Source organism: Larimichthys crocea, chromosome VIII (assembly GCF_000972845.2).
Source record: "Larimichthys crocea isolate SSNF chromosome VIII, L_crocea_2.0, whole genome shotgun sequence".
In the NCBI taxonomy this organism is placed as follows: domain Eukaryota; kingdom Metazoa; phylum Chordata; class Actinopteri; family Sciaenidae; genus Larimichthys; species Larimichthys crocea.
In genome coordinates this window covers 17,059,078-17,082,998 of record NC_040018.1, presented here as the reverse complement: position 1 = coordinate 17,082,998, position 23,921 = coordinate 17,059,078, and the positions used below count along the sequence as shown (strand labels likewise).

The 23,921-nt window shown below is 42.3% G+C and overlaps 2 protein-coding genes across 2 annotated transcripts in view; one reads left to right on the top strand and one right to left on the bottom strand.

Annotated features, from left to right (window-relative positions):
• Positions 1–13,821: 13,821 nt before the first annotated feature.
• ddx21 (DEAD (Asp-Glu-Ala-Asp) box helicase 21) lies at positions 13,822–21,962 on the top strand. The gene is made up of 16 exons (XM_010755298.3): positions 13,822–13,989; positions 14,964–15,194; positions 15,320–15,460; positions 15,869–15,944; positions 16,757–16,935; positions 17,049–17,166; positions 17,346–17,531; positions 17,689–17,834; positions 18,176–18,325; positions 18,585–18,746; positions 18,891–19,010; positions 19,359–19,432; positions 19,678–19,837; positions 19,981–20,115; positions 20,718–20,762; positions 20,923–21,962. The coding sequence occupies exons 1-16, from the start codon at positions 13,918–13,920 to the stop codon at positions 21,193–21,195; spliced, it is 2,268 nt and encodes a 755-aa protein (XP_010753600.2). The 5' UTR covers positions 13,822–13,917; the 3' UTR covers positions 21,196–21,962.
• Positions 21,963–22,451: 489 nt separating this feature from the next.
• Positions 22,452–23,921, bottom strand: part of chs1 (chitin synthase 1) — a 33,520-nt gene continuing 32,050 nt past the window's right edge. The window contains exon 35 of the mRNA XM_019254286.2: positions 22,452–23,144. Within this exon, the coding sequence (XP_019109831.1) occupies positions 23,067–23,144 (78 nt within the window). The 3' untranslated portion in view covers positions 22,452–23,066. The remainder of the gene's footprint in view (positions 23,145–23,921) is intronic.

Below are 23,921 nucleotides of genomic sequence, written 5' to 3'. Positions count from 1 at the left end.
TTGGCACAACATATCAACCCTGGATGTGCAGTCAAATTGTAACTGCAAGAAATATCAGAAAAACAACAAAACAGAAACTAAAAGATTTTTGATGAATTGATTACAATATTACAGGCAGTGCATGTGATCCTTGTTCAAGCAGAAAATAAGAGCTAGGAGGAGAGAGAGAAGAGCGAGAGAGAGGAGAGCGCGACGAGAGATGGGTGCGGTAGAGTTTCCAACCGGTTATCCAGTCAGCGCCGGTCTTGCCACATTTGGCCCTGGCGAACCCCCCCCCGCCCCCCGCCAGTGCAGCCCCTGATATGCGTCCGGCGCCTCCATCCGTCTGGTCCGCCGCACCACTCTCCTGTGTCACACACCCCCGCGTCCCGGGGCGCCCGCTCCGCTTAAACTAATGAGCGGTATCGAAAATTCGCGTGGTTTTTTCTCTTTTTACAGGCGCCCTCGTGGGCCCCCCACACGAAATGGTGGCCGGCCCCCCGGGCGGCTGCCCTGTCCGCACGTGTATATCCAAGTGTAGTTGAAGCTCCTTTCACGGACCTCTTCAGCAGCTGCAGCAGTAGTAACGTTGTTGCGTCTCATCGGTCACCTTGACACTTGAACCTGTCTGGCCATGACCCAAACGTACGCGAACAAGAATCAGCTGTTCACACGCCTCAGTATAGGACCATTACTGTGATACTCAAAATGATAAATCTGGCTCTAAAAGTCAGTTGATCGGCTGTCATCATTGATTGACAGCTTGCTCCTTGTTTCTCGTGTGACGACTTGTGACCAAACTAAACCCCATCAGATGCTGGTTTGGCCCGCAGGGGTGGCCAATGAGTTTCAGGGGTGGCCCCGTCACCCAGGCCACCCCGCAAAATCCCCGAAACAGACCCCCTGGAAAGCAAATCTGGAAAGTCTTTCAGGTCGACAAGGCGCAGCAAGGATGCGTGCGTTAGCATCCTGAACTTGTATTTCCTGAAGATCATGCAGAGCATGTAGGAGGTACAGCTCCTTTGTTTAACAGTGAGAGCACCACAAACACACACTCACACACACACGCATATACAGAGAGAGGGGCAGGCTGCAACCAAGGCGTGCAGGACTATGAGGGGCCTCCGGGACATTATTCAGAAATACCTCTCACACTCCACACTACTGACATATTACGCTCTTACACACACTGAGTGAAACGTCTCACACACTCTACTGAGGACACTCTCACCACACACTACTGACATATTACGGCTACTACACACACTTGAAGCACTCTTACACACACTAGTGAAGCACTCTTACACACACTAGTGAAACGCTCTCACACACTCTAGTGAAACACTCTCACACACACTAGTTTTGAAAATGCTCTACACACACTCTACTGAGACATCTCACACCTACACTACTGAAATATTACACTCTTACACACACGAGTGAAAAAAACTCTCACACCACCACTAGTGAAAAAACACTCGCACACACTATCTACTGGAGACACTCTCACACCTCTATTGAGATTTCAGTGTAACCGCGAAGGCATTTCAAGTGTAACCGGAAGGCATTTCACTGTAACCGGAAGGGGGTCGTAAGCGTGGAGCGCAGGCATCCGTTGGGTGCAGATGTCGCGCCAGGGAGGAGCTTTCCAGTGGACTTACGAAGCTCCGCGCTCTCAAAACATTTTGTCATCAGCGGCAATTCGAACTATTTCTAATGCAACATCGAGGAGCAGGCAAAGTGCCAACGCCCCTTGAGTGGCGACACCCGTGAGAGAGCCGGCTTAGGCGCTTTTCCCGGTCTCGCGGCCGCAATGGCGCGGCCGAAACACCAGCTGGTTGGCCCGGTCAGGAGGCTCCGTGCCGCGTTACCAAGCTCACAGAGCTTCGGGACAGGACCAACCAGTACAGAACTGAAGAAGGTTTCAGTCATTCACCATTCATACTGTCATCAGAAGGAGCACCAAGAGATGTTGCGAGGAAGTGGTGATTCCCTTTGGAAGCGAGCTACCAAGATGCAGAAGGTACATTGACTTGAGTCCCTGCCATCATTTGAAAATGAGAATTTATTTATGAAAAGACTACTGACATAGGGACTTCTGAGGGAAGGCGAATAGGTAAACGTTTATTGCATTGGTGTATGGAGCAGGTTATGTGTGTGAGGTACAGACAAATGGAGGCCTCCACAGAAAGATCTAAAACATTCTCATTAGAAAAACAAAACACCGAGCTAATAGGCTGATTAGATTGTACTATGAGGTTTGGTACCTGTGAAGCATAATGAATTCATCATGGTTGATTCTGTTCGTTTTTAGAAGAAGGACCACTAACTACAGATAGATATTGGCCTTCGCCACTGGAGCATCCGTTTGTCCCTCTATTGGCTTTCCCCAAGTCGTCTGTTGAGTTCTTCATAAAGGAGATGCCGATTTCTCTTGCTACACCACGGTTCCCAATGGCCAACACATGCATTAAAAGTGTATCAAGTTCCGCCTCATGTGTCATACCAGCTCTAAGGAGAGTTGGGACTTTGCCTTGGAACCCATCATGGGTTTGGCAAGCTTGAATACCCTGTTTGTTCTTTTATGGTTAACTCTATCCATTGTTTACACATTGCTCATTGGTGTTAACAAAGTGTTTGTACATAAAGTTCAGAAAAAAACACCATTAACATAGCCTCCATTACAGAAACATGTGCAGGAGTGAGGAAAACACATTGATACCCATAGTTCCCCTCATTTCCATTGGATTCACTTGTTGATCCTATTACTGTGGTCTCATTGATTGTTATGTTTATATCTGGAATTGTGATGTTGTTATGTTGTTTGCAGATGCGGCAAGGCTCGTGCTCATTGATGTTTTAGTCTGTGTCCAATAATGAATGATGTATTCAAGTTCATTCATGATAAGTTCATTCAATGAATCAAGAAGACCTTCTTCCTCCATAAAGTTAAAAATGTTGATTGAATGTCTGCAAACAACTCTATTGAGTTCAGCCCACAGTCTTTCAGTTTCTCTGGTTATGGACTGAAACACCTGTAATTACGCTGTTCAGTCCCCTTCTTTCCAACATAAAACGTGGCTCACAAGTATATTTTCCTGCGCATGATCACATCTGCCCTTGCAGGCAAACCAAAGTTGTCAACACCCTCTAAAAATAAAGATAAACACACTTGGGCTCTGTTATTATGTAGCACCGCAGGTATATAATAGTGCGGCTGAAGCCATCAACACAGCATTGCATGACCCGACGCCACCTGACGAGCTTGTGGTTTCCATCGAAAATGCCTGTTGGGAGACCAGCATTATTATTACCATTTTATTTATTTACTATTTAACCTGTTAAGTCCGAGCTGGCCCACCGGTGGGCCGAGACTCATTTGCATATGAAAGAGCGCTAGTAACTACCATTGAAACCTTTGCGTCGTTTTTTTAAATCAATTTTCGATCAAAGTTTACTCTCTAATCATCACAAAATGGTGTGTTCTATCTAGTGGCAACCAAGGCATAATAAACAGATCACTTCTGACACTTGGAACACATTCCCTGAAGTCTCTAAGGACACAACAAGAACATGCATATAACCTTTAGTAAAGTGGTAGAGTAATTCCTCATTTACTGTTAATATGTTTTTTTTAGGCATTTTCTTCTCAGAAGTGCTCAGGGCTTAACAGGTTAATAATTTCAACAAGTCTTTAAACTGTAAGCTTACCATAATTGATTGGGGGGACCGAACATTGTAGACCCCTCCGCCTTATAGCATGACGACGTCTAGTGATCCCCCATGGGATCCACTCGATACAGGCTTTCTCTGACCCGCCAACGCTGGATCCTTATATCACGTGTCTTAGGTTCCAATACATACGTTTCTCCAGCATTTGGGGTATTCTGTAATATTACAGTCATGAGACTATCCAGTTCTTGATTTGACATAACTGCATATCTTGGTGGTTCAACTCCCAGTAGTTGTCTGTGTCTGTACAGAGTTCTTTACTTATCCCAAAGCAGGAGCAATTCTCTGCCATGTCTTGCCATGGACACACAGTTGAGAAATCTGTTGACTTGTGAGTTGTATCTGGGACGACCAGGGTGACCAGTGAAGGTTATTGGGGTAACCAATTTGCATCAGCAGACCTCTGCCTTGCCTCGTGTTCATGAAGCAAATTGTAAAACACCCTGTGCAGTTATCCCAGATTTCATATACGTCCCTGTTCCATGGATCATATCTGGACACGCCGCATGCAGGACAGATAAGTTCTTGTGTGGTCATTAAGGGCTCTATAGAGACGTTCCTCCTCAAAATTGTTTGGCCCATTTCTCTGAAGTGATTCAATACATTGAAATACGCTTGTAAAAAAAAGTATCACATCCTCTTCATTCCCTTTCCCTCATGAAGTGAAGTTTGCACAAAACAAAATAAAAACAGAGATGAATAGATAAAAATCATTATAACCACCGTCACTTATCTCTTCACAGCGTTCCCTCCAGAGTTCTCCACCGCGTAGCATGTAGCACCATTTGTGTCTGCAGAATCCAAACTCCCTGTTTTGAGCCACCTTCCTGTTACACTGAAACGCCTTCCTGTTATACTGAAATCGCAATAGTGTGAGCAGAGTCTCAGTAGTGTGTGAGAGTGTGTTTCACTACTGTGTGTAGAGTGTAATATTTTTCGTGTGTGTGGAGAGTGTCTCAGTAGAGTGTGTGAGAGTGTTTCACTAGTGTGTGTGGAGAGTGTTTCACTACTGTGTGTAAGAGTGTAATATTTCGTAGTGTGTGTGAGAGTGTCTCAGTAGAGTGTGTGAGAGCATTTCACTGTGTGTTGAGAGTGTCTCCGTAGAGTGTGTGAGAGTGTTTCACTAGTGTGTGTGAGAGTGTCTCAGTAGAGTGTGTGAGAGTGTTTCACTAGTGTGTGTGAGAGTGTTTCACTACTGTGTGTAAGAGCGTAATATTTCAGTAGTGTGTGTGAGAGTGTCTCAGTAGAGTGTGTGAGAGCGTTTCACTAGTGTGTGTAAGAGTTTCAAGTTTTTATTGTCAAAACTGCAAATGTACAAGACATACACAGATTGAAATTACGTTTCTCTCTGTCCAAATACTAAAGATGTAAACATATATTAAATAAAAATAAAATAAAATAGAATAAATAAACATGAAATAAAATATAAAATAAAAAATAAACTTCTCCAATGCAGCACCATTGATGGTTAGTGGGTGGTGCTGGGTGGGGGCTCTCCGGAAGTCGACAACAATCTCCTTCGTCTTCTCCACATTCAGAGAGATTTTTTGTCTCTGCACCATCTGGCCAGTCGGCTCACCTCATCCCTGTAATTTGCTCATCGTTTTTGTTGATGAGCCACCACCACAGTCGTGTCGTCCGCAAACTTGACGAAGAGGTTGGTGTTGTGTGTGGTGAGCAGTCTGGGTCAGCAGGGTGAACAGTAAGGGGCTGAGCACGCCTCCTTGGGGCGCCCCTGTGTTCAGCGTGATGGTGCTAGATGCGTTGCTGCCGACCCGTACTGCCTGTGGTCTTCCGGTCAGGAAGTCCCAACCAGTTGCAGAGTGAGATGTTTAGTCCTAAAGAGTCCAGTTTTTGTATCAGCTGCTGGGGGTGATGGTGTTGAAGGCTGAACTGAATCTAAGAAAAAACATCCTCACCATATGAGTCCTTAGAGTCCAGGTGGGTGAGAGCGAGTGGAGGCGGTGGTGATTGCATCATCAGTGGACCGGTTGGCCCGATATGCAAACTGATAGGGGTCCAGGGACGGAGGGAGGATGGATTTGATGTGCTGCAGACTAACCGCTCGAAGCACTTCATGATGATGGGGGTCAGTGCCACGGGGCGGTAGTCGTTGAAGCAGGAGGAGAAGCCTTCTTTGGAACCGGGATGATGGTTGTGTACTTGAAACAGGTGGGGACAACAGCTTGGCTCAGGGAGGTGTTGAAGATGTCTGTGAGGACATCTGTGAGCTCCTCTGCACCAGTCCTTCAGCACACGACCAGGAATGTTGTCAGGTCCTGCAGCTTTGCAAGTGTTGATCCTGGAGAGAGGGATCTCCTCACGCTTGCCGAAGACAGGGACAGCACCTGGTCATCTGGAGGGGGGGTGTTGTCTTCGTGCAGGGGTGTGTTGTCAGCTTCAAACCGTCCAAAGAAGTGGTTCAGATCGTTGAGCAGAGTGATGTCACTGTAACAGGTCTGTGGTCGAGGTTTATTGTCCGTGATGGTCTGTAACCCCTGCCACAGGCTCCTTGTGTCTCTGCTGTCGGTGAAGTGGTGGGTTATCCTGTTGCTGTACTGCCTCTTTGCAAGTCTGATGCCACGGGACAGGTTGGCTCTAGCTGATCTCAGACCAGCCTCATCACCTGCTCTGCGAAAGCAGCGTTCCGGGCTTCAGTAACCGATGGACTTCCCTGTCAACCCTGGTTTCTGGTTGGACGTACCGTGATGGTCTTGGTGTCTGTGACATCATCAGTGCATTTGCTGTGTAGGCAGTAACAGTGTCTGAATACTCCTGGATGTTGATCTGGTGGTTGTAGGTGGCTGCCTGCATAAACAGGTCCCAAAATCAATGTGTTGGTACACATGAGGAAACACTGTTTTGAGATTTGCATGGTTGAAATCTCCAGCCACGATGAGAAGTCCCTCTGGATGGGCAGTCTGCTGTTCACTGATGGAGCTGTACAGTTCACTCAGTGCCTTGTCTCTATCGTTGTTGTTACAGCTGGGAGGGATGTAGACTGCAACAAGCAGGATGGCAGAAAACTCCCTCGGTAAATAGAAAGGCCGGCACTTGATGATCATAAACTCCACAAGAGATGAACAGTGTTTGCAAACCACCCACAGTGTCCTAACACCAAGCGTCCCTGATGTACACACAGACCCCGCCACCGCGGGTCTTACCTCCTTCAATGAGGGCTCTGTCTGCTCGGTAGCAAGTTAGCCGGTCGAGCTGGATGGCGGAGTCCGGTACGTTGTTGTTCAGCCATTGTTCTGTGAAACAAAACAACAGCACTCTCTCACGGTCCGCTGGGTCGATCTCAGGAGGTGTATGTAATCCAGTTTATTGTCCAAGGAGCATACATTGGCTAGTACGATGGATGGTAAAGCCGGCTTGTGTGGGTTAGCCGCTAGCCTGGCCCGGATACCTCCGCGCTTTCCTCGCTTCTGCCTCCTCTCGCACCGCCTGCGGCGCTTCCTCTCGGATGTGCTGCGAGTACTGGGTCGGTGTCGAAGCGGGCTGCCGGAGAAGGCCGAGGTTGTGTAGCTCCTCAGCGTGTGTCGGGTTTAGTTTCCAGAAAAAAGTTTCCCACAGCTGTATGTGCGCCTTGGGACGGACAAACGCGACACAAACGTAAAATCACACGGGCACACTGACGAAGACAAACATGTGAAACACACCATTTTCGGGACAGAGAGGGGCCGCTGCGTCCGTACGCGCCGCCGCCGAAGTTTTTTGAGTGAGTGAAGTGTAGTAAAGAGTGCTTCACTAGTGTGTGTAAGAGCGTAATATTTCAGTAGTGTGTGTGAGAGCGTCTCAGTAGAGTGTGTGAGAGCGTTTCACTAGTGTGTGTAAGAGCGTAATATTTCAGTAGTGTGTGTGAGAGTGTCTCAGTAGAGTGTGAGAGCGTTTCACTAGTGTGTGTAAGAGTGTAATATTTCAGTAGTGTGTGTGAGAGTGTCTCAGTAGAGTGTGTGAGAGTGTTTCACTAGAGTGTGTGAGAGTGTTTCACTAATGTGTGTAAGAGTATAATATTTCAGTATTGTGTGTGAGAGTGTCTCAGTAGAGTGTGTGAGAGGTATTTCTGAATAATGTCCCTGACGGCCCCTCATACAGGCACATGCACAGTCAGCCAGACATGTACAGTGCACATATGAACACGCAAACAGACAGATAAACACAAAAGCAGGTGGATGCACTCATTCACTCAGGCACGGACTGATAATCTGGCATACCGTGCATTTGCCCGGTAGGCCAAAGTGCTATTTGGGTCGATAAGTCCCGATATTATTATTATTTTATTATTATTTTAATATTGTTCTGACCGGCCCATAACCAGTAGATCACACAGCCCAAACACACTGTTGAACAACCACCCTGTTCGCTTTGGTTGCGCAAGACTTTGTTTCTTTACCACCGGCCCTTACACGCTGACTGACAGGGGGCCGGCCCAATCATATCATGAAACACCTCCATCCTTTGGCTTGGCTTTGGTGCAGTTTATTGATGGGTGAAACGTTATCAGTAAGAGATGGAGAGAAAACGCAAAGGTGGCGCAGAAAAACTGAGACAAAAAAAAGAAGCTTGGTCTTCAGGCAGATGCTGCGAAGTGTGCCAAAATCACTGACATGTTTGCCACAGCAGGGCCTTCATCAGCTCCTGGTGCTGAGGACAGTGGTGCCGGTGGCAGTGGCACTCAACAGGAGCATGTTGTTGAACCTAAGTAAGCTGAACTACTGTCAGAACATGTATGAAATGCAACGAGTAGGATAAAGCCACCCAACCCCTTGATGAATATGATAAAATGTCAATCAAATAATTCTGCAGGTATCTGTACATTCCAGTAATTCTAGCCTAGGCATATTTAAAGCCACCACCACTCACCAAAAATGTGAGTGAAAAGTGAAGAGTTAGCACTCTCAATTTCTTTGTTCAACTAGTAGTCCTAGGGTAAGCTCCTATTTAGGCCTGGGCTGTTTTATGTAGCTAGGTGGCTAAAGACAATGTAAGTTAGCCTACAATGACAGAAAAAAACACTTTTTAAAATGACATCATTTTGTTCATTGCTAGTGTTATACAGAGTTGACCAGTTCAGAGTTCATTCAGCTTTATTCATCCTTTCTGACTGGGTAAGTTCACAATTTATTGAGTATCAGTCTCTATCTAGATCTGATCCATCCTTTCTCATCACTTCTCTTTTCTTCTTCCCTGAAACACATAGGCACACCCAATAGGATGAATGCTGCCTTCAGATTCATTACTGTGATTGAGTGTATATTTATAGTGTTAATAAATTACACGTTTGGAAGTATTTAACGTGTCCACTCTCACTGATTCCTGTTAAGTCATTGCATGGCCCAAGGTATGTTGTTTTAAAGACTAGCAGTTGCACCGAAAAGACTGAAAAGGTGTGTTATTAAATGTTGTGGGCCGGGCTGGTCCAAAATGCCAGGACCGATTTTTTGTCCCAGTCTGCCCCTGCATTCACTGTACAGTATCAAAAACATAGTAAACCATAGACCAGCACAAACACAGACCTGCTGGTACTCTCTGGCACATAAACTCGCTATTACATCAAACATAACTGTAAGGTAACTGTACTCTCAGAAATAAACCCTGTAGCAAATCAGTATTTTCACTTTTTCATTCATATTTAATCTTTGTTTACTCATATGTCACAGTGGGATTGACATCTCTTTTACATTGGCCAAGGAGACATTACAGTGAAACTGGCATGAATGAAAACAATATAGCAAGTTCATACATGAGTTGAAAATACAAGTAGAGCTTTTTCAGTCAGTCTGTCTGTCTATTTCAGCACCATTATTAGGTTCCTTAAGGAAACCTAATAATTAAGTGCGGTCCAGGAATCCCCAAGGATCCTAGAGGTGGGCACCTTGGGGTCCCCAGCAAAAGTAGTTACTTGCAACAAAATCAGTTTAACCACTTTAATCCCATTTTACTCTTAGTTCATTTGAAAATGAGAGATCTATACACTTAGATCGTGTCGTGATGCAAAGGCCGAGCTGACTTTCAGAAAAAGTTGACAAATCTTGAAAAATTTTGAATCATTTTGAAAAGAGATTTTATATACTGTAAGTCTTCTCTTGGGGTCTCCACAAAACCTTGTAAGATGGGGGTCTGTGGGCAAATACACATACAGTATAGGGGTCCTTGACATGACATTTTTTTGAAAAGCACTGTCTTAACTCACTGGCTGGATGTCAATGAAGGCCCTGTGAACCTCCAGCTTTCTGGGGTGGTACACTTTCTGTCCAATTTTGTATGTCACAGTTGGGAGCAGCACCGGCAGCAGCTGTAGTGCTATGTCATCCTGTAAAAATAAAACATTAATTAAACGTCTGTCAACATTAAAGGACCACTTCACTCATTTTCAACCCATCTTCATACAATTGGTCCTCATTAATGCTGACTAAATTATGACACCACTTGTTACTACTTACTCTTTCTCAAAAGAGGACTGTGAACAGCTTAGAAACCTGACAGCCAGTGACATGCACATTTTTTTAGGTTTGGTCTTTTCAAAAATAATTTAAAACTAAAAAAACAATGTGTTATATACTGGATAAAAATGTAAATTTAATTTCAAATTAACTATCCAGAGTCCTCTGACAGATTAGACAGGAATGTCATCATATTTTAGTGAGCATTAGTGAGGACCAATTTTATCAAAAGACATGGTGAAATGGGTGAATTTGTCCTTTAACTCGTAACTTTATGTAGTGTGGGGATTTTCTTTGCCAGTGGATCCGCTGAGCAGTGATTCTCAAAGTGTTATCATGAAATGGTGCCAGGGGGCCCCAGCAAAAACATACAGTAAATACTGTGTTTTCACCATTAAGTCAAAAAAAGCAAGAACATCCGCACACCAAACAGCTCCCTTTAAGGATTTAAAGGATTTTATTATATGAAACATTTCAAAACGTTACACAGAATAAGTATCCGTAATGGGAGCTGTTTGGTGTGCGGATCTTCTTGCTTTCTTTTACGTTGAGTCTTTTTTTTAGATCCAGCACCCAACTAAATGTTTTTGGGGATCTGTGTGTGACTACTCTACTTTTTGCTGTTTTACCATGAAGTAACACAATGTCAGAATGTATGCCTACCATTTTGGTCAAGCACAAATCTGAATGAATCAAATCAGAATAGAAAACCCTGGGCTAAAATCTCATGAAATTGGGTTCTGTGGTCTAATGTGTAAGTGCCAGGGGGGGCATATTGTATACAATATGGGAGTATATTAAACCGGCGAATCGCGGGGGAACAGCGGCGAACCACAGCCCCAGCCGCGGTGCGGTGGCGCCCTCTGGCGCGGAATAGTGACATGGCCCCCGGGTGCTGCTGAGCATTTCTGCCCGGGAGGACAGCACAGCGGCGGGGCCCACGCGTCTCCCACCCCGGGGAAAGCCGTGGCTTTCCGCTGAGGGGGGACAGCGGGTGTCGCCACCACGCTGTTAATTCTGATACGTGTGGCTTTTATTTGCTGTGCCCTCAAATCAATTTTATTTGTATAGCCCAAAGTCACAAAGTACATTTGCCTCAGAGGGCTTTACAATCTGTACAGGGAGTGACACCCTCTGTCCTTAGACCCTCGGTTTGAGTGAGGAAAAACTTGCCCACAAAAAAACCTTTAACAGGGAAAAAAGGTGGAAGAAACCTCAGGAAGAGCCACAGAGGAGGGATCGGTCTCCCAGGATGGACAGACATGCAATAGATGTCACGTGTACAGGACAATTCAACACAAACATATTGTACAATTACAATGACTGACAAAATGACAATGAATCACAATGAATGATAAAATGACCACAGTAGCAGATAGCAGGTAGCAATAATGACTAATAATGAATGAGTAATAATATGTGTAGTGGACGTCGTGCAGGATCACAGCAGCAGCCACGATCCACGAGAACCTGCTGGACGACAGAGCACAGAAACTCTGGGGAAGTTTGGTTAGTAATGTGCATTAATGAGACATGTATGTCCACAGATGGTAAGAGGGAGAGAGAGGGAGAGGGAGAGAGGGGGAGAGAGGGAGAGAGATAGGGAGATAGAGAGAGAGAGAGATGGTGTGTGTGTGTGTGTGTGTGTGTGTGTGTGAGAGAGAGAGAGAGAGAGAGAGAGAGAGAGAGAGAGAGAGAGAGGGTTTTTGGTAAGGCAGTCTAATCCTATGGCAGCATAACTAAGGGATGACCTGAGCCAGCCCTAACTATAAGCTTTATCAAAAAGGAAAGTCTTAAGTCTATTCTTAAAAGTGTTGACTGTGTCTGCCTCCCGAACCCAGAATGGTAGTTTGTTCCACAGAAGAGGAGCCTGATAGCTGAAAGCTCTGGCTTTTTCTGGGTTTTCTGAATAAAGACACACACACACACACACACACACACACACACACACACACACACACACACATATATATATATATATATACACACACACACACACACACACACACACACACACACACACATATATATATATATGTGTGTGTGTGTGTGTATGTGTGTATGTGTGTATGTGTGTATGTGTATGTATGTACACGTTAGTGCTCTTTATTCAGAAAGCCTCATGTCACATCTACATTTCAGGATCTGGTTATTATAGACACATATTAAATGTTAAATATAAATATTTCAAGATTTATCATCACAGTAACAGTGTTACACACATTAGTAGCTGTAAACACTCAGCATTAGAAAAATACATACGTTGGTTTGGTGCTTACATAAGGAGTAAACATTTATAATCATCACTTTAAAAGCTACATACGTTGTTTTTTGGTGCCTGTTTGTTTCCCAGATATATTAGTGTGTGTGTGTGAATGGGTGTATAAGAGACATTAACTTGAAGAACTTTGTAGAAAGGCGCTTTATGAAGTTCAGTCCATTTCCTTGTATTAGTTTACGGGCAGATCTGCCCGAACCAATATGGCGGCGCCGTTTACGTACGATTCAGCGCTCAATGCGGCGTATATGTATATATCATATATGTCTATGACCGGGGCTGTATTATACAACAAGTAGGTCCGACCGAGCAATCTGATTGGCCAACAAGACGTTTAGAATCAGCACACCTGATTCATCACTAAAAATATTACTCCACATTGTCACGGCTTAAAAATCTATAACATGTAAACAAATACGAACAAGTCCACTGGAAGTCAACTTTAATAAAGTAATACATCCGAATTTACAATTTCAGATTTTCTTTAATGAATATTCTGTGTGTTATGAAGCTGTTAGACTGCCACGTTAATACAGGTGTGTACCTCGTTTGTGTGCAGCACGTCGCTGATCAAACAGTTCGGTGAGCGCAGAGAAAATGTTATTTTTAAAGACCAACGGTGGACTAATATGGACTGAAGTGGAATATTCCGTTAGATAAAAACATGATGTTTGTGTTGGAAATGATTACATCGGTCTTTGTTCAATACATTTTGACTTTTGGACTTTACAACGCTGTGGAAATGTTTGGATCATCCTCCATCAGCTGTGCCGGTGAGTCGCTGATACGGCCAATCTGTCAATCATGAAAAAAATATTTTTCAGCTGATATCTTAGTCACTACGAGACTAAACTAGAAAAGCAGTTTAATGTTTACATGTGCGCTATTCATTCAATTTGGGAAACTCCACGATCTCTTTGACGGGACTAGAAAGTTTCTCCGTTGCTAGGTCGTTACTAAGGCTCCGGCTACTTGCTAGAGTTGTGACCTGTGTTCCATTACACGTGAGAGTCTGCTGCTGTGACAGGTATTAGTCAGGCCCCGCGTATCTCCATAGAAACGGAGATCAGAACAGAAACGGCGAGCAAAGAAATGTTAATTTTGAAAGCCCCAAAACATGAAACTCTTTGATATAATCGCAATATGACACGAGAGGGTGTGCTTTAAATGATTATTTGCACTTGAGAGACGCTAATGACATTAAAACACATCCTCTCGTGTAATATTGCTTAATTAAGTTCACATTCAAATAAACTAAATATTGATTTTTTTTATTATTATAAAAAAAAAAAATCCATCTAATTTGGTCAGCAGCGTCCTGAGCTGGATGATGTTGTTGACAGTCTATCTATCACTCCTATTTCTATGTCTGGCTCGCGGACACCCTTCACCATTCCTCGCGCAGCCCCGCGCGTTCCTTTCCATCCGCGTGCCCGTGGGTTACACTGTGTCTGCGCTGAGGGGTTCCAACGGGGAAGCGAAATGCCGTCAAAAGTCATCTTTGAAACCGAAGATCAAGTCATGGACGAAGTTGTGGACACAAAAACCCTGAAGGTGAGCAGAGTGGGTCGTGTCGCCGTGGACAGACGAAGTAATGCCCGTAGCCAGTCGACGTCCTGCCCCGGCTGCCTTATGTTTGACAACATGTGGCTGAAGGTGCTAACCTCGGCTAGCAGGCTAGATTTTCGTTAAACGGAAACCGACGTAAGACGTGTTTATTTTAAGGGGACAGCGGTAACACTAGTCATATATTGTAATAGATTGTTATGTATCAGCGGAATCGATTTAAAACGTGAATGTGGTCTACTGCTGAGATACTGTTAGCGCACGTTGTTAACGTAACCACTTAGCATAGCTAAAAGATCACGTGGTCTGCGCATGCGCGATGTGTAGATCACATGGATTTAAAGGCTTTCCACGTGGAGGCCTGTAAAGTACTGTGTGTACCTGTACTGTGGGTACGGACGAATACTCAAAAAAAAAAAACAAGACATCCATGGAAAACTTCACGATGTCAAGGAGAGGTCATAAGGAGTACGTCATCATGCTGTGGTAAAACTACAAAGTCCAGAATACTTCTCCCCGTGTGCTCTTACTGTGTTTTTAAGGCAGCAAATATAAATGTAGACAACCCGGCAAAAACTTTATTATCAACGTCAGAATTAAACCAATAAATGAATCTTGTCCACCTGTCACAGAAGTAAAATGAACAGGTTGTTATGGTTGCTCACCCTCTTGTCCAGTCATATATAAATATATTGGCAAGGTGTGGCAAAGATCAGTAACTTCATGATGATCTGCAGGACACTGGATGTTACAGTTAGACCAAGTTTTTACTGTGTGTGAACGCAGCTTCACGGTCAACAACAACAGAAATGGTTTTTATATCACGTCAACACACGCCATGCTTGATTAATCAAAATTGGGGCAAAATAGTAATTCCTCTGCTTTTTTTTCTTAAAAGTCACTGCATAGTAATTGGTTTAACTTCTTTGACTTTTATTGTTTCTGTTTAAAAATGAATAAAGAACAAGATCAAGGAGGGCAAGAAGCTGAAAAAGAAGAAGCAGTTGGAGGACCAGGAAGAGCAGGAGGATCCAGACTGTGAACCTCCAACACCAAAGAAGAAAAAGAAAAAAGACAAGCTGGAAGCGGACCAAGTGAATAACCACGTAGACGAGGCCACAGACATAAATGGCAACAGTAATGGCATCGAAACACCGAAGAAGAAGAAGAAGAACACTGAGGGAGACTCAGAGGTAAGTGCTGTGCTGTTAGTTACCAGCTGGGTTAATTTCCCACAAAATCTGGTTTAAGGTTGTACTGACCCATCCCAAGCTCTGCCCTTGTATAACACTGACTCGACTTTTATCTTGGATTTTAGAGAAAAAAAAAGAAGCAAAAGAAAGCAGTAGCAGAGGAAGCAATCAACGGACATTCCACCCCAAACACCCCTGTTCAGACACCCATCCAGACACCAGCCCAATCAAGTGAAGACTCGGCAAGCGACAGTGAAAAAGAAACGGTACAGCTCACTGATTGTGTAAAGTACTTGTATGATGACTCTGATAATTAGACTATATTACTAAGCTCAGAATTTTCATTGGACTTGTCTTTGGGGGCGGCAGTAGCTCAGTCCATAGGGACTTGGCTTGGGAACCGGAGGGTGGCCGGCTCAAGTCCTGCATGGACTAAATATGGAAGGTGGACTGGTAGCTGGAGAGGTGCCAGTTCACCTCCTGGGCACTGCCAAGGTGCCCTTGAGCAAGGCACTGATCACGTAAAACGTGACGTTACGCAAAATTAAGTAATATATTTAATTGAGACACGTGTCCAATGGCATTTGGGTTGTTTTCATGAACAGATAGTCTTCAAAGTCAGCTGCAGGGTAAGATCAAACGCCTCCATACACTCACTCTGTTTCTTTATTAAGGAGGAGACACCAGAGCAGAAGGAAGGAGCCTTCTCCAACTTCAGGATCTCTCAAGTCACCATTGATAAACTAAAAGGTAAACATTATTATATTTTTACCTTTTTTTAGTTTTTACCTCCGGAGCTTGAGAGCACAGTTGTCCTGGTACATGCGTAACATGTGACATGTTTACGGCTCTGCAAAAGAAACCCGAAGTTCCTCAGACTGCGTGCTTTGGCATGGTTTATGAACACTTCATAACATATTTCTAACACATTTATTATGTCTAAAAAAACTGCTTTTTTTTGTGATTACTCATCGTTTTGTGTCTGCTTTTGAGGAGTAATCTGACATACACTCATACATTTATTTAATCTATTTCCCCTCCTGGCTCAGTTTTAAAGCTAGAAGATGTAAGTCATCCATAGTTGTCAACAGTGTCATGCTGTTATCAGGAAGCGGTGCTTTACTAATTAATACTAATAATAATAATAATAATAATAATAATATTTGTTTAGTTTTTATTTATTATTGTTACTTTTGTGAATTGTATTTGAATATTTCTGCACACTAAACTAAACATTGGCTATGTGCCATTAGTCAACCAGTCGATTGAATGTTGCTACTCTTGCTTACTATTTGGTTAAACTAATTATTCATATTTTCATGTACAGTGCAGATTAACTACATTTCATTGTAGCGAGATCATTTTTTGAAACTTGTAATTGTATTTATTGTATAGGCTGTATGTACTGAAAATGTATTTTCACAGTGGGATTTGGAGCTGTCATGGTACTTCGGGGTGTGTTAAATAACAAATTACCTTTGACCCTCTGTGTGTCCCCCTATCCTGTCATTCCACTCCCCCCTCACTCTCTTGTCACCTCTTTCCCTCTGTGACTTTCTCAGCTCGGGGAGTCTCTTACCTGTTTGACATTCAGGTGAAGACATTTAATCCTGTATATGATGGAGAGGACGTAATTGCCCAAGCCCGAACAGGAACAGGAAAGACTTTCTCCTTTGCCATCCCCTTGGTGGAGAAGCTCCAGAAGGATTCAGTGCAGCTCTCCAGAGGCCGGGCTCCCAAGGTGCACACACATACACATACACACCTATGACTGAAAACTAGCATCAGTCAGAGTCTCGGTGTCAGTTGCTCTTTGAGTATGTTTGTGTATGACTATTTTCTGTTTGTCTGTAGGTCCTGGTGTTAACTCCAACCAGAGAGTTAGCTATCCAGGTCGCTAAGGACTTCAAAGACATTATCAAGAAACTCGCTATCTCCTGTTTCTATGGAGGCAGCTCATACAACCCACAGCGTAAGTCTTATCCAAAAACACAAAGAAATCCTTAATAGAGGTCATCTGTAATAATTCCTATCATTAAGAATGTTGTAACAATGTTATTAACTTTGTAATAACATTCTTTTATATTCAATGGTATTACAAGGTTAACTTTTTAATTAATTAACTCTCTCCACTCCTTTCCTCCTGTCTAGTTGATGCTATCCGTAACGGTATCGATATTTTGGTTGGTACCCCTGGTCGTATCAAAGACCACATCCAGAACAATAAACTCGACCTGTCTAAATTGAAACACGTTGTCCTCGATGAAGTAGACCAGATGTTGGACATGGGATTTGCAGAACAAGTTGAAGAGATTTTGGCTTCATCATATGGGAAAGGTAAAGTGTGTATTTGTCTTTTAGCGTAGAGTATATCTGTATATGTGCATTAATATTTATATTTGAAGTGTTAGGATTTTGCTTTGTATACTACATATATGTTAGAGTACAATAAATCAGTGTAGTGTGGTCATATATGTGAAATTCCTTTCTCCAGACTCCGACCCAAACCCGCAGACGCTTCTGTTTTCGGCCACTTGCCCCCCCTGGGTGTACGAAGTGGCCAAGAAATACATGAAACCAGAGTGCAAACATGTTGACCTTATTGGCAAGAAAACCCAGAAAGCTGCAACAACTGTGGAAGTAAGTGCGTTTCTCTGTGAGGGAGAGGGAGAATCAATTGGCAGAGGTGCAAGAGGTGAAGGATTTTTAACAAATGTTACAGCTGTCTTAGTTCTTTGACTCAGATCATGTTGCCTGTGACTAGAACAATAAAAGTGACTAACATACGATCACATATATCTCCATCATGAAAGCCCAGCAAGCTCATTTGCACAAAAAATTGCTGTATTTATCATTGTCAGCACCAGTGGAATTGTAATTAGGTATAAGTTAAAGTCTGCCAGCTGGATTAATGAACACGTCTTTCCTCTCACTCCCTCTCTCTGTTATCTTTTTGTCTCTGTCTATCCTTTGCTCTATAGCATCTGGCCATAGCGTGCCACTGGTCACAGCGTACAGCCGTGCTGGGCGATGTGATCCAGGTTTACAGCGGCAGCCACGGCAGAACCATCGTGTTCTGTGAGACAAAGAAAGATGCCAACGAACTTTCCATGAATACGACCATCAAACAGGTAGACACACACACTTGGTCATGCATACAGGCACCTAACAGTTTGTAAAATGATCAGCGGACATTTAGTATATCACATAATTTCATAAGAATCACTCAAGAGTTTTGTAGGATTAGGGAGCTGTGACAGAAAACTTTCACTGTTGCAGTGTGTTTAATGTGTCATGACGATATAATTAAAAATGAGAAGACATGGCTAAAACAAAGCAATTAAAATCGAGTGGTTATTTCTCATTTTGTTTTATTTTTGTTTGTTTTAGAGTGCCCAGTCCCTCCATGGTGATATTCCTCAGAAACAGAGAGAGATTACTCTGAAGGGATTCAGGAATGGGGCTTTTGAGGTTCTAGTTGCCACCAATGTTGCAGCCCGTGGATTAGACATCCCTGAAGTCGACCTGGTGGTCCAGTGTTCTCCACCCAAGGTGTGATGTCTTGCCAGTTGTAACATGAGCATATCTTTGCATTTATTGGACATGCCATTTCTTTGTAATGTAGATGTTTATGATCTTAAGGGGCAGCCTGTCACTTTTGTCTGAAAATGCTTCTGTCTCTGTGGTTGGTGTCAGGATGTGGAGTCATACATCCACCGTTCGGGACGTACGGGCCGAGCAGGCAGGACTGGAGTCTGCATCTGTTTCTACCAGAGAAAAGAAGAGGACCAGCTGCGCTACGTAGAAAACAAAGCAGTATGTCTCTCTTTTTTTTGTTGTTGTTGTAAAAACTGTCAAAAACAGAGTGATAAGTTTAGTTGTTTAAGCAGCTGTGCAAAAGACAATATGTTTAGTCACTTCTGTGCTGCATGGCATGGAAATAAACATGAAGGTGTTCAAGGAAGGGGAGAATGAGAAGTAGAGTGGTGAGAGTGTTTCAGAGTTGGAGATGGTGCTCCTGCAGCATACTCGCATATCACATCTAAAATTGCATTTACCTGACAATGGCTTTCAGACATTCTATGCAATCTGTGTGCGACTCTTTCTTGAAATGTTTTTATATTGAGCATCAAACTAAATACATTTTGTTATGTATTATTCTAGGGCATCACATTCAGACGAGTTGGCGTTCCCACCGCCAATGATATCATCAAGTCTTCAAGCAAGGATGTTGTCAGGTAGGTAATTCTGGAGAGTGAGAGCCAAGTGGAACGAAGAATATTTGAAACATTGGACTCAGTCAGCCACATCATTTGATTAATAATGAGGCCTAAGATCATTACTTAGCCTTTTGGTTAGGTAGACATTACATAACAGTGGCCCTGAGAGGCCTGCACCCATGATTCCTCTCAAGATTGAACAAATTACCTGGCAGAAGGCGAGCAAGTGTCAGATTATGATTTTATTTCTTTATTGTGTTCAGGTTTCTGGACTCTGTTCCAGTCACAGCTATCGGATACTTCAGAGCATCAGCCGAGAAACTGATTGAGGAACGAGGAGCAGTTGATGCACTGGCTGCCGCCCTAGCCCATATTTCTGGAGCCACAAGTCTAGAGCAGAGGTCACTGCTCAACTCTGATGCTGTAAGTTTGCTTTTATTGTCATTATAACCAATTGACACGTTATCCCTGTTACACATGATGAGGTTCTTGTCCTCCATTTAGTTTCTTTAATACATGTGTGGTGCTTTTAGGTGATGACTTGCTGTGTCTGTCTGTTTTTGCAGGGTTACACCACTATGCAGATGGTGTGTTCTCAGGAGATGCATAATCTGGGTTATGCCTGGAAAACCATCAAAGAACAGCTTGGAGAACAGTTTGAGAACCACATTCACAGAATGACCTTTCTTAAAGGCAAAACAGTATGTACACACAGACAAACGTGCATATGTGGGGTACAGCTTCTGTTTGTAAATGTTTTAAAGATATATGTTACATTTCCCTTTTTTAAATTTGAGGGTTGTCAAGTGTGTCAGATTCTACTTTTACTATCTTATTAGCTCATTAGCTTAGCTAAGGTTATCAATAGGTTTGAGTAATCTCTGTACTGGCTAGAGTATGTTTGATTTGGTATTACAAAGTTGAGCAGAGTTGTGGGCTACACATAATTAGGTCCAAATGATAGCCAATAGCCTGCTCTTGTTAGATCCCACTTGGATGAAAGTACTAGACTTGGCAAATTAAAATGTAAATGAGGAAACCTGGTTGTAGACCTCCTAATTTATTTTTGAAAAACAGTATTGTTCAGTTTATATGTAAATTCAGCTGCCACCCCCCCACTAGACATAGCACACAACTAATTATCCACAGCAACGAAACAGCACAACATCTGTAAACAAAAAGTAAATGTATGAAACCTTTGTGTAGGTGTGACTATACTTGTTGTTGCACTTATTCTAAGAGCAGGTACATAAAGTCTGAGACAGAAACACTCATCATCTCACCCTTATTGTGTTCATTACAGGGAGTTTGTTTTGATGTCCCAGCTGACAAAGTCAAAGAAGTTCAGGTGAGAACAACAGTGAAAACTCCAATCTGTTTTTAAGATGTGTGGTAGACTGTTTATAGTATTTTCAAGATTAGATGGCTGAAAATGAATAAATTAAATTATAAATATTTTTTGTGGTATTCCTGCTAACATCATTTCCCCCCACTCGATCCCCCAACAGGAGAACTGGAAGGATGGTCGCCGTTGGCAACTGACTGTAGCCACAGAGCTCCCAGAGCTGGAAGAAAAGCAATTCAATAACCGTGGAGACCGAGGCTTTGGCAACGGTAACCGTGGTGACAGGGGAGGTGGTTTCAGAGGTGGTAGAGGGAGAAATTTCGGGGGAAACGGTGGCCGTAGTAACGGCTTCCGGAGCGGAGGCGGCTATGGCAACAACAGAGGGGGCAACAGAGGAGGACAGAAACGCAGCTTCAGCCAAGCTTTTGATTATTGAAGTGCCAACCTGCGGACTGATATGACGGACTGTCACTCATCTCGGCTGGCAGTGATTTATTTTTTATTGTCTGTCAGTGCGATTGATGTGTGGCTGTAAAAATCATCATTATGCAAGCTGAATTGAAACCCTTCAAATATTCTATATACAGTACATTAAATTACAATTTTCTTCCTTGTAAGATTAAAGTGAACATCACATATTATCAGAGAAATTAGATTTATTTCCATTTCCTGTGGTTTTAAGAACTCATGAAATTATGTGTTTGTATAAGCTGAGTTACATCATTCAGCTGCTATGTCTTCAAAGGCATAGAAAAAACCTCAACCTGTAATAAAAGTTTAACATCATGTGATGACATAACATGAACGTTTGAACGTGTCCTAGGTTACTCTTTTTATACTGGGTGTTTGGGGAACAGTGACAGCAATCAGCTCTGGACGTTTGTCCACAATTGAAGGCAGAGCATTCTAACCATGCTACTTGATATGGCGACTTTGTAGCACTGTTATGATGTATTGTACCTCAGACACTGTCATGTGGGAGGCATTGTTCCTGCTCTGCACCCACAGAGAACAGTGATGAAATGGGGCTTAGCCTTTACAGTTGTACTCAGTGTTGGTTTGCTGCCTTAACCTCAGCTGAAACTGCTCTCCCCAAATATATTTTGGATGATTGCTTTGCAATTGCCTCTATTTAATAACTGTGTCTACTGCTTCCATTCATTTGAATGAAATGACTTATTCATTAAAAAAAGGTCAACTCAGGTTGTGTGTTGTCTTTTTTAAGGGGGTCTAAAATCAGCATGTAAGTACAAATCTATAATTTTCACTGTTAACTGCTTGACAACTTTAGCTGCCCTTCAAGAATAAAAGTCACAAGTGCATAAATAGATCACCACCAATTTTGTTAAATTTAATCTACAAAATGTTAAGAGTACACCGGACCAAAGGAGAGCAACTAATTACACCCGGGAACAAATTTTGACAATTACAGTAAGTCACACTGCTACAATTAAGCTGTCTTCCTTTACTTGATAAACCCTTATTCACCCTCACCACACATGCAAAACCAGGAAAAGTACTGTAGAGGTAGCCCAATGTAGTGCAGTGTAAGTGTGTTATGTAGTTAAAGTTAATATTAAAAAAGCTATATTAAACTTTATTAACTAGTAACTTTTATAGCTAGTACTCTCTTCTTCTTGTTTTTTTTCAATCACCTTTTCAAAATAGTTGAATAAAAACTTTTCTATTAAAGTCTTTTATTGTATCCAATCAAAATATAAAGCAAGTCAGTGGCATGAGAAGATGAACATGTGCTGCTGTCATGAGTCAGACCTTGTAAGCTTTTGAAATACAACTGACGTATAAAAGGCTTATTTCTAGCAAGCAATTTAATCAAATCAGACACTTGTAAAGTGCAATGTTACAGTTGGTATACATAAACATAATTACACTGATGTTTACACAATATTAAAAAAGCAACACGTGTGTCTAAATTACACCAGAAACGAAGTCTAAAATATTTAAAGTTTCACAATAAAATGTTCCTCACAATATTTAATGTGCAAATATCGCATTTAAAAATCTTCTACTTTCAGACCTAAAATTTAGATAAGAAAATTCAATTACACTTCAAAGAGAATAACAAGTCTTAAGAGCACACTTGATCATTAAAAACATTTATAATTGATTTCAGTTATGCCATGACCAGTCTACAAAGACTGACTGTCTATTTGTACATTATAAGTTAAAAACGGACTATTTGAATGCTTGCTCTTTATTGTTGAGACACCAGCTGTTTGATTGCCACTGAGGATGTCGAGTGTCGTCTGGTTATTGTGTTTCACCATTATGGTTGGTTGTTTCTGATTACAGGTCATCACTGGTAATGGTAAGTCCCCTGGCATTGAGATTCTCCAAAGTCATGCCAACCTCATCATCATCACCCTGTGACAGGAAGACACACACACACACACACACACACACACAAAGTCAATGAACAGACTTATTCTATAATGATGATATTGAATACTTGATACTAAGTACATTTTGCTTACAATATTTATGTAGTATGTTTACTTGATTAATATTTTAAATTCAGAAGGTTTATTTGTAATGCAATATTTACACATTGTCGTATTGGTATTGAGGGTTCTGACTGTACTTTCATGGCATCAGGTTTTCACTACAGGATTATCATGGCCTAAAGATGGCCAAATTCATATTCAACTTTTATTGTGTTTTGTCTGTTTTGGGGCAAAGAGAGATTAAAACATTAAAAAAATAACAATTAAGAAGAGGGTGAACTACAAATCAAGAACATAAAGAAACATGCTGGGAGGGATAAATATCATACCCAGATTGAGCCACCAGTCTATCTATAAATCAGCGTTGCTGTTTTCTCCCAGAAGTCTAGAGAAACCAAGTATATCCTGATATTCAAGCTACTATTACATTACGTTAAAAAACAAAAATACACTCTTTGTTGAAATAATTTTGACATCAAAAAATGACATCAATACTGTACACTATATAGTAGAATTGCATCCCCGTTACTCAGTATATCACCAAGAATTATTATTATTGTTTATATTTTTAATCATAGTTTCAGTTTCTGGAAACTGTAAAAGATATAATTCATGAACTGTAATGTTTTTCTTATTTTATGTAATGTATTTTTTGGATTAATTAAATAATGTATCAACCTTCAATATTTTTTGGTAT

Coding starts and splice junctions, on each gene's coding strand:
- ddx21 (XM_010755298.3), top strand. CDS start 13,918: ATGCCGTCAAAAGTCATCTTTGAAACCGAAGATCAAGTCATGGACGAA. Junction 13,990..14,963: donor TGGACACAAAAACCCTGAAG/GTGAGCAGAGTG, acceptor AAATGAATAAAG/AACAAGATCAAGGAGGGCAA. Junction 19,433..19,677: donor TCAAGCAAGGATGTTGTCAG/GTAGGTAATTCT, acceptor TATTGTGTTCAG/GTTTCTGGACTCTGTTCCAG.